This window comes from Sinohyriopsis cumingii, chromosome 5, assembly GCF_028554795.1.
Source record: "Sinohyriopsis cumingii isolate HCF-2022 chromosome 5, ASM2855479v2, whole genome shotgun sequence".
Lineage (NCBI taxonomy): Eukaryota > Metazoa > Mollusca > Bivalvia > Unionida > Unionidae > Sinohyriopsis > Sinohyriopsis cumingii.
This window is the reverse complement of record NC_142965.1, coordinates 49154906-49166293: the sequence shown is the minus strand read 5'-3', so window position 1 is coordinate 49166293 and position 11388 is coordinate 49154906. Positions and strand designations below refer to the sequence as shown.

Below are 11388 nucleotides of genomic sequence, written 5' to 3'. Positions count from 1 at the left end.
CGGTGGGGGAATAATGAAACTAAGGATACATCTATGAACAAGTAATCATTGTAACCCACTGGAGACAATTTTCCATAACATGCCATACCCATTTGAAATGCTGGAAACCTTATGCTAGCTGTTCTTCTGGCTGCATGATTCTTATTGTTTTCCCTTCACTTTAGTGGGATATTAAGATACACAGTCTGTCCATCAGTCTATAACTGTTCAATCCTAACATACACTGTATCTCTCAGTCTTTAACTGTCCAATCCTAAGATAGACTGTATCTGTCAGTCTGTCCATCACTCTATAACTGTCCAATCCTTAGAGATACACTGTATTTGTCAGACTGTCCATCAGTCTATTACTGTCCAATCCTAAGATACTAAGTAGAAATTCCAATAAAGGGGAGAGGGATCATGTTTGATATTATACTTCCATGAGTCTAGCATAAGTAGATAACAAGAACTTTATAAAATTATAAATGTAGCTCTAAGGAGAGGGTACAAAATACTAATGTGCAGATATTAGTGAGGGATAACATCTTTAATTATTGCTTCTTTCTGATTAAGGTTAGTTATGCTTACAATGCCTTGCTATACCACCATACAATTCTTGGTGAAGAAGGAATAATCATGTATGCATGACTGAAACCATCTGCATGGAAAAGAACAATGAAACGTACAAGAGCCTAATTAGACATATAATGCTGTTCTTTAATATTGTCAAAATATTTATTTTTACAGATGTGACTGGCAGAATGGATAGCACATATTTTGGAGACCCAGCTGACATGGCAGGGTCTGTACACACCTCAGAAGTTACAAGACAGACAGTGCAAGATAATTTGAAATTCGACCCATCATCAGGACTGACAGTACAAGGTAATTTGAAATTTGACCCATCATCAGGACAGACAGTACAAGGTAATTTGAAATTTGACCCATCATCAGGACAGACAGTGCAAGGTAATTTGAAATTTGACCCATCATCAGGACAGACAGTGCAAGGTAATTTGAAATTTAACCTATCATCAGGACAGAAAGTGCAAGGTAATTTGAAATTTGATCCATCATCAAGACAGACAGTACAAGGTAAGATGAAATTTGACCCATCATCAGGAGAAATAGAAGCAGCTTTGCGTAATCTGGGAAACAAATTCCAATCTGAACCAGGGGAGGAATATCCCACTAGATCTATGGTCTTTCACAGGAATAGGAATAAACCAAGTTTAGCTAGTGAAGGGGATGGAAGTGAAACAAAAGAAAGGGTCAAGAAGATTGCAGGTAGCTCCAAAAAGATGACTCATTCAGTACAAGCAGATGGAGAAGCATCATGTTCACTTGGAGGAAGGGATGTGGAAAAGACAGATCCTTCCAGTAAATTTAATACCCTTTCTGCCTCTGCACTGCAGTCAGAAGAATTTGCTGGGACAAGACCAAGGTATTGGAGAGGAAAAGAGAATGGATCCAAATATCAAACGGAAACAGGGGATAGTGTTGTGCTTTCACAGAGATCAAAGCCAGAACATGAAGTCTCTTGTCTTGAAAATCAGTCAGGGCAAGAAAAAATGAGAAAAGATAGAAAACTCAAGGAATTGTCTGGAAAACCAATGAGGTTCTCTAATTCTAAAGATGAAGAGAAGTTTAAAAAATTCATCAATGCAAAACATGGATCTTTGGAGCAATTACCTTTGCTACAAGGAAGTGAACCTTTTAGTTCCAAGGAAGATTTTCAATTTGTGGATGGTATTAATAGGCAAGAGGTTATGAAAAGTAAGGAAACATTGGATACTGATAAAAAAGTAAAAGGGATGAAAGGCAGGGAAAACAAAGATGTACCTACAGTAACAGGAATGGAAGGCTGGGCAAACAAGGATGTGCCTACAGTAAAAGGAATGAAAGACAGGGAAAACAAGAATGTACCTACAGCAAAAGGAATGAAAGGCAGGGAAAACAAGGATGTACCTACAGCAAAAGGAATGAAAGGCAGGGAAAACAAGGATGTACCTACAGCAAAAGGAATGAAAGGCAGGGTAAACAAGGATGTACCTACAGTAAAAGGAATGGAAGGCAGGGAAAACAAAGATGTACCTACATTAACAGGAATGGACGGCAGGGAAAACAAGGATGTTCCTACAGTAAAAGTAATGAAAGGCAGGGAAAGCAAGGATGTACCTACAGTAATAGGAATGAAAGGCAGGGAAAATAAGACTAGGAATAAACAAAATTACAAAACAATGAAGCAGGAAGATGAAATGAATCCCAAATCAATGAAACTTCAGTGTTCTTTACTTTGTGTGAACTTCTCCAATGAGGCTGAAACTGGATCAGACTTGGGGGACTACTTGAGATATAGACTTGGAGATGGATTTAAATACAAATTTGAAGTTCAAAATATTGAAAGAATTACATCAGATGGACAGGGAAATACAAAAGTGACATTGTCTTTTCCCAGCAAAGTTGTTGCTAAGAAAGCTAAAGAATGCCTACGACAAAGTAACAGGAAGTCAGCTACAAAGCTGCTTATCTACTTTCCTGAAGAGAAAGTGAGGGAGTTAATTGTTTTAGACCCATGTGAAACTGAATCTAGGTTTGAACAACATTTAAAGATAATAGTGGAACGGGCCACAGAAACTTTGGCATTACACAAGGCAAAAATAAATGAGAAGAGTGAAGGAGTGATGAAGCTTGAAGAGAGCCTTTCGGATGGAAATCTGTCAGTGAGAGAATTTGAATGGACAGAATCAAAAATAAAGGCAACAAAAGATAAATGTGAAGAACTTGAACTTCAGAAGAAAGAATTTTGTTTCTACATTCAAAGTGTCCATGACAAGCTAGAGGAAATCAAGAACTCTGTGAAATTTGAAACAAAAATGAATGAAATTAGGATTGCTTTTGGAATAGAGTGCAGACGACTATCAGATGCTTTGCCAATTTATGCACGACGATCAGACATACTCAGTGCAGTGAAGAATTCACAAGTGTCAGTTATATTGGGGGAGACAGGATCAGGAAAAAGTACACAGATGACTCAGTATCTCTACCAGGCAGGATTTGCAGAACATGGTCTTATTGCCTGCACACAGCTAAGAAAGATAGCTGCAGTGACTCTAGCAACACATGTAGCTTCTGAAATGGCATCAGGCATTGGACGAATTGTTGGATATCAAGTTGGTATGAAAGTTAAAAGAACGAAAATTACAAAGATCTTGTACATGACAGACCATATTCTTCTGAATGAGTGCCTCAAAGATAATGAACTTAAAAACTTTTCATGCATCATCATAGATGAAGCACACGAAAGAAGCATTTTTACAGATTTATTGCTTGGAATGATTAAGTCAGCATTGAAGAAGAGACCCGATTTGAAAGTGATAATAACATCAGCAACAATTAATCCAGATATCTTTGTTTCCTATTTTGGTGGGGCAAAAAAATGCCCGGTTGTTCATGTTTCAGGTCGAGCATTTCCTGTTGATGTAATTTGGCTAAACCCAAAGGATGATGAAAATCCTTTTGATGACTATGTTGCTAAAGCAGTTAATACAGCAGTGGATCTTCACCGACAAAATGCACCAGCTGATGGGGACATACTTACCTTTCTCACTACACCGCTTGAAACTGAAAAGTGCTGCGAGGAGTTTGTTCAGAAATGTCCCACAGACAAATCCTTCCAGTGTCTACCACTGCATGGAAAACTTCAACCAGAAGAACAGCAGAAGGTCTTTCAGCCAAATACACCAAATAAACGTAAAGTTGTTTTTGCCACCAACAGTGCGGAAACATCTATCACTATTCCTGGGGTTAGATTTGTTGTTGATACAGGACTTGCAAAAGAGATGCGGTTTGACCCAAAGCGGAATATTAGTTCACTCTGTGTGTATCCAGTTAGCCAGAGCTCAGCAGAGCAAAGGAAAGGGAGAGCTGGAAGGACATCTCCAGGGAAATGCTACAGACTTTACAACAAAAAAACATATGAAGAAATGGAAAAAAGTACAAAACCAGAGATTTTGAGAGTTCATCTGGGGCAAGCACTTCTTAAGCTTTTGGAGCTTGGAGTAGATCCTCTCTCTTTTGACTTTGTGGAGTCACCAACACAGGAAGCACTAGAAAATGCCATGCAGTCTCTCCGTGATATTGGAGCAGTTGCAGATACCAAGATCACAGAACTTGGACTCTGGATATCAAAATTGCCAATTGAACCTAGACAGGGGTTACTTTTGAAGAAAGGAATACTGGCAGGCATACCTATGGAGGCTCTTATTGTGGCATCATTCAGTGGAGGAGGTGGAACTTTCTATCGATCAGGGACAGAAGAAGAAAAGAAGAAAGCTGATATAAAGAAAATAGAATTTTGCCACAAGGGAGGTGACATTTTGACATTACTCAATGTTTACAGAAGATGGGATAAAGTTGCAGAGAAACAGAAAGGTGCATGGTGTTTTCAAAATTGTATCAATGCCAAATCATTGAGAGGTGTGCGAGAGACAATGAATGAACTCCGAACTATTTTAAAGAGGGACTTGAGAGAAGACATTCTTTTTGAGTTCAGATTAGCAGAGGAGGCTGACCCTATACTGAAAAAAGTGCTGATAGAGACTATGAAAGAAAATGTTTGCTGCTTTCTTGGACATGAAAAGGCAGGATATATTAATTTAAAGAATCACCACCATGTTCAGATTCATCCATCATCAGTACTGAAGCTATTAGATCTCCAACCTGAGCTTATTGTTTATGAGCAGGTACTTCAGACATCTGCAGATTTTGTGACCAACATTACCCCTGTTAATGAAGATGAAATTATGTTGTTGCCATCAGAAGTGCTAGATATTTACAAAAGCACAAAGGACAACATACGTGTTTCATTAAAGCAGACATATTGGGCAGGGAAAAAAGTAATGAGACAATTTATTGGTCCATTACATCAGAATAGAAAAGAAGTAGAAGATAGACTGAGTACAGCATGTGAAAATCGGACTGTGGTACTTGATGCCAACAAGATTACTGGAAAGATACAGCTCTACTGTTGTAAGGTGGATGAACAATGCACTGTAAGAATGCTTGAAGATGTTTTGGCTGGGTTAACAAAGCCATTGTTGCAAAAGTGTGTTGAGGTGCCTGTTGGAAAATCGGACGGTGGAGTACGAGTTGTTTTGGGTGCGGGTGATGAGGTATTAAATATCCTCATGCCATACCAGTACAGGACCCTCATTGTCAAGCAAAAACTGCTATCAGATAAAGAGATAGAGATCGCAGATGTTGAGGAAGTTTTCTCTTTGTATGGAGAAATAACAGACATTAGACCATTTGTGAAGAAAGATGGAAAGGATCCTTCCATCTGGGGAACAGTGACCTTCATGAGAGATATAGATGCCAAGAATGCCTTCACTTTGCTTACATCGTCTGCAAACAGATTTTTTGAAGTCATTCCTCAGTTGCCAAAAACAAATTCTAATACTTCCAGGGATTTTAAACTCAAATTATCTTGGTGTCGTAGGCATGGGAAGGGAATCGCGTATGTCAAACTGGATCGGCCAGAGGACTTCGTAAAAGCTATGGCAGCAAGATCTGTTACAATTGATGGTCGGGTAGTTTCAATACAGCAATCTAGAGATAATGGTACCCATGACACCACAAATCAACTGTATTTGAGAGGTTTACGGTATAACATTCTTGAGGAAGATATAGAAGCTGCCTTCAAAGGATTGCTTGGACTCTCAGAAGCACAAGTCAGTGACAGAATAAAACATATTGTTATTCCTAGAGAAGCCTCCGAAACTTCCAAACAGATGTATATTGCACTTTGGGAGAAAATTGAGAGGGAAGTTTCACAGTATGCTTCGAGAGGATCCTTTGATATCAGATTTGTACCAGATCCAGTGAAAAATCAGAAATGCGTTCGATACACAGTACTTGTCAGTTTCAGCAACCCTAATGAAGGCCAGACTGCATTAAATGGGATGCGTATAAATCCACCAAGCTTTGGTATCTATCCTGTTCGTGTAACCGCTGACTTGGAAACATCAGTTACTGTTTGGAAGAATGTTTATAAGGCAGTGAGCTCTGATATTGAACTCACGATTGAATTCATTATCTCTCGAAATCCAAATGTTAGTGTAAAAACCAACATATCCAGGGCAGGAAATATCTTTTTAAATATAAAATCTAATGATGCCAGTTTATTGGGTCATGCGAAAGTATTATTACATGATGTAGTTCAGGGTGATATCCTTGAATGCAGACAAAATAAAGAAATAGCTAGACTTTTTACCAGAGATGGGCATTGTGAAATGAAGAGAATTGAGAAAGAAACTGGAGCTGTTATTTTTGTTGATAACAGGACAATGTCTGTTTCCATTCAAGGAACAGAGACAAGAAGAACAGAAGCTTTGTCTGCCATCAACAAGTATTTGAATACATTGGCAGGACTTCTTGAAAGACATTTACAGTTGAAAGGAGATGGAAAACCACGTGGGTTGATGAAGGAGGTCATATCCAAATATGGTACAGACCTTGAACAGATGAAGAAATATACAGGAGTTAAAATCCTGAAACTTGATCTACGAAATCACCAGATAACCATTCTTGGAGATCAAGACTCTGTTGGCAAAATGGAGAAAATGCTACAAGAAATTTGTGATCATTTACAGAAAGGCACTTGTTTTGAACCTTCAGAGCTGCCAGACTGTTCAGTTTGCATGTGTCCAGTGGAACCTTCTAGCATGTATCGTCTCGAGTATTGTGGACATCCATATTGCGGTGAATGCATAAACAACCTTCTGAAGTCTGGCATCCAGGATAAAAACTTTCCCATTTTATGTGTTGAAGAAAACTGTGAACAACCTTTGGTTATTGAAGACTTCAATGCTTTTATTCAACAAGGATGTACTACACAACGAGATCTAATGAAATCTTCGTTGAGTCTCTTTGTAAGCAAAAATAATACACAGTTCCGCTACTGCATTACACCTGACTGTCATATGGTTTACAGGATCACAGCTGAAGGAATACCATTTACATGCAGTGAATGTCAGCAAAAGATCTGTACAGCTTGCCATGTCCAGTACCACAATGGCCTAACATGCTCCATGTACCAGGCAGCAAAGAGAGTTGAAAACAAAATTGATTCTTGGCTAAGGAAGGACAGAGTAAATAGAAAGCTTTGTCCAAAGTGTTCTGCTCCAATTGAAAAAGCTGGTGGTTGTAATCATATGGAGTGTGAAAGTTGTCATATTCATATTTGCTGGGTTTGTTTGAAGACATTTTCTAGTGGAAGTGATTGTTATGGGCACTTGCGTTCTGCTCATAAATCTTTTGTATAAAGAACCCCAACATCAAAGAAACTTTGCAAGAACCCCAACATCAAATAAACGTAACATGAAACCCAACATTATATGAACTTAACATGAACGAAAACATTATATGAACTTAACATGAACCCCAACATTAAATGAACTTAACATGAACCCCAACATTATATGAACTTATCATGAACCCCAACATTAAATGAACTTAACATGAACCCCAACATTAAATGAACTTAACATGAACCCCAACATTATATGAACTTATCATGAACCCCAACATTATATGAACTTAACATGAACCCCAACATTAAATGAATTTAACATGAACCCCAACATTATATGAACTTAACATGAACCCCAACATTAAATGAACTTAACATGAACCACAACATTATATGAACTTAACATGAACCAAAACATTATATGAACTTAACATGAACCCCAACATTAAATGAACTTAACATGAACCCAACACTAAATGAACTTAACATGAACCCAACATTAATGAACTTAACATGAACCCCAACATTAATGAATTTAACATGAACCCCAACATTAAATGAACTTAACATGAACTCCAACATTATATGAACTTAACATGAACCCCAACATTAATGAACTTAACATGAACCCCAATATTATATGAACTTAACATGAACCCCAACATTATATGAACTTAACATGAACCCCAACATTATATGAACTTAACATGAACCCCAACATTATATGAACTTAACATGAACCCCCAACATTAAATGAACTTAACATGAACCCAACATTAAATGAACTTAACATGAACCCCAACATTAAATGAACTTAACATGAACCCCAACATTATATAAACATATCATTAAAAAAGACATATATTTTCCTTTTTATGAAGAACCCCTACAGTAAATGGATATACTTTTTCATTCATACAAAGAACCCCAACATTAAATTACCTTAGCACTTAAGAAAGACATACATTTTCTTTTGTATCAGAACCCCTAACACTAAATCAACTTAGCATTAAGAAAAGATACAGAGCCATACACAGATACACATGCACAAATACACACACAACATACACATACACCGATGCACATGCACACATTCACACACAATATACACATACACAGACATATGTAGATATACATACACACACAACATACATATACATACACAGATACACACACAACATACACATAATCACATGCACAACATACACCGACATATACAGATACATGTGCACACATAAACTCACAACATACACATACATTAACAGATACACATACACACAACATACACATACAGACACACACATGACACACTGATACACATGCACACTTGCACAACATACACAATCATAGATATACATGCACACATACACATAAACCATACACATACACAGATACACACACACATACACACAATATTTTCACTAGCTTGTTATTTATCTGTATAATCTTTTCCAACTGTCTGGTCAATTTTATGGTTTAGAGCTTAATTAATACAGTGAAACCTCACCAGACTGAAACCTCTCCCAACTGAAACCTCTCTCTATGCCACTTTTAGTCCTCTGCCGTCGGTCTCCGGAAAAAGGGGGGGATGCTGATGGGAAAAGATCAGGTGAGAATACTGTCCATTAGTGGATGTAACATAATTACATTCGATATAATCAGTTAAAGTAAATTTACTGTAGAAAATTTTTTTATTTACTGTAATCATTAGACTTCTATCCAGGGTCCAACACTAGTGATTGAAGATTGTGAATACACTAGAGGTGCTTACAAATTGCTGCGAGTAAAAAGAAATACTCTTGAACCTGAAATAGTATTTCTGGTCCCAAAGTTCCCTTCTTGTAATGAAATAACTAAATGAATTAGAAAAAACCATTCACATTCAAGAGTTCTGTTTGGTCCTGAGGGCTTTTGGTCTTGAGAGGTGTTACTCTATTCAGCCTGTTATTATCTATCCTAATACCAATTGTCTGGACAGATTACACACACTCATAATAAAAGTTTAAATCAGACATTCTATATTGATGAAATGTTCAGTTATAACTGTAGAAATATTTGTTGAGATTTGAAATTACGGTATCAACAAAACCAAGATGAGTAGGACCATTAAAGTTTAATATCTGTTTATCTCCACAAGAGTGTCATTTTGTGCACTTAAAATATAACTTTTAAATGATCACTCATACTGTTTAATTTACATTTTACATTTTTATGCCCCCTACACAGTCATTGAGTATTGAAGTTAGATCATTTTTAAGTCATTAACCTATTAGCCAGCCCACTTCATATTTGGAACACTTCTATCATCACCCAGTACTTCTATTTCCCTCAATCTCTTTAGAAAATATATTATGTTGCAATGTTTGTCCATCTATCTGTCTGGTAACAATTTAGTTTCTGTTCAAAACTTGAGTTGTCCATTACCTGCAGATCACAAATATTGTGGATGGCTTGCACTTTCAGTAAGGAAGAATTTTATTAACTTTAAAAGGTCAAAACTCAAGGTCAGGGTGACTGAAAGACAAAAAGATGGTTCTGCAATTTTAACAGTGTCAATTATCTACCATCAACAGTTACCAAACAGTGAGGATCAGTTGCACTGGCTCTAAGAAAGAGCCTATTGATTTCAGATTTAAAATGTCAAAACTGAAGGTTATTGATATTGATGAAATAAAAGTAGTTTCCACACAGTTAAATTAGTTCATATCATGTATCTTAACCAGACTTTGTGATGGCCTGCACTTGGGGTAAGGCAAAAGTCTATTGATATTGAACCAAAGGTAAAGTACACAATGACTAAGGCAAGAAAAATGGTTTCAGCACAATATCATTAGTTCCACATCACAGACATAGATCAATCTTTTTGGATGCATTGCATTTTGGGTAAGAAAGAAGGATGTTAATTTGGGTGTCCAAAGGTCAAAGGTAAGTGTCACTAGCTGGGAAAGGAAAAGTGTTCTGCATAACCATGCTATTTTAATTGTAGGAATACAATATTTGTTACTATTGTAAAACTTTTCTTTTCTGGGACTCTAGTTCTCTGAGTTCAAGCCTCTTGTAATTAGTATTAGAACGTATTAGTATATAGTATTATAAGTCTTAGTCACAGCCAAATATGGAGTATCATCCTTTATCCTTTTTTTGTGTGCTTATTTGTTAACCCAAATTGACTCATTTTTTCTTTTAATGTCTTTTTGGCATTTCATCTACCTATTTATACTGATTGATTGTCTCCTCAGTCTTTGCGTTAGCAGAGTGTTATCTGTAACAGTTGTTTTTGTAAATATCTTTCTTTTAACACTCTGCCTAGTCTTAACGAGAGGGACCATTTTTTGGTGAAAATTAAGTCTGATAAAGTTAGGGTTATTGCTGCCTATTGAGCCTTTTCCAATCTCATATATTTGTATGTTTTTACAAGAGTGTGTCAGTCTGACACTACCTACTTTTACCTTTGATATTTGGGGTATTTTGTGACTGCTAAATTCTGCAATGTTTTTGTAGCAGGTAATAGAATGAGGCTATTAAAACGTTGTTTTTTTTGGGGGGGGGGATAAAGCTCATTTTAATTATGTTTTATTTATCAGCTACTGTCATAAAGATTCCATCCTTCCATACCGCTCTGATGTCCTGTACTATAGATCTAAGTCAAAAGATGTGTACAGTTCAAAGTTTTTAATGACTTTCATTATTTTAATATATTATTATCTGTTAGTGCTTATGACAGGTTGTGAATAATACACTGTTTATTGTAATTTTAAACTGCTATTATATAAAGTTGCAACAGAGTACCAAAGATAAGTAGAACCCATCAAGAATATTATGCACAATTCTAATTTTTAATGACTTTCATTATCATAATAGATACACATCTTTAAGTGCTACTGACAGTTTTTGGCTAATGCATAGTCTATTTTAATTTTGAACTGCTATTTTACAGAGATCCAACAGAGTGTAATAGTGTAATGTCAATTTAAGAATCAGTTTTAGTAGTGATTTTTTTTTCTTTAACTCGCTTGACCACAAATCTTAATGAGCTTATCATATGGTCCTGCACCCTGTATAGTTTATTTTATGGTCTTGTACTTTCTATAGCTT

General features: G+C 36.5%; 1 protein-coding gene across 1 annotated transcript; it reads left to right on the top strand.

The window, feature by feature from the left end:
* The first annotated feature begins 3145 nt into the window (after positions 1-3145).
* Positions 3146-7423, top strand: LOC149799122 (uncharacterized). The gene has a single exon (XM_089958138.1). It carries the CDS (start codon positions 3161-3163, stop codon positions 7304-7306), a length of 4146 nt encoding a protein of 1381 aa, XP_089814264.1. The 5' UTR covers positions 3146-3160; the 3' UTR covers positions 7307-7423.
* Positions 7424-11388: the final 3965 nt, after the last annotated feature.

What these genes read in the sequence shown, in the direction of transcription:
- LOC149799122 (XM_089958138.1), top strand. Translation starts at nt 3,161, where the DNA reads ATGAAAGTTAAAAGAACGAAAATTACAAAGATCTTGTACATGACAGAC.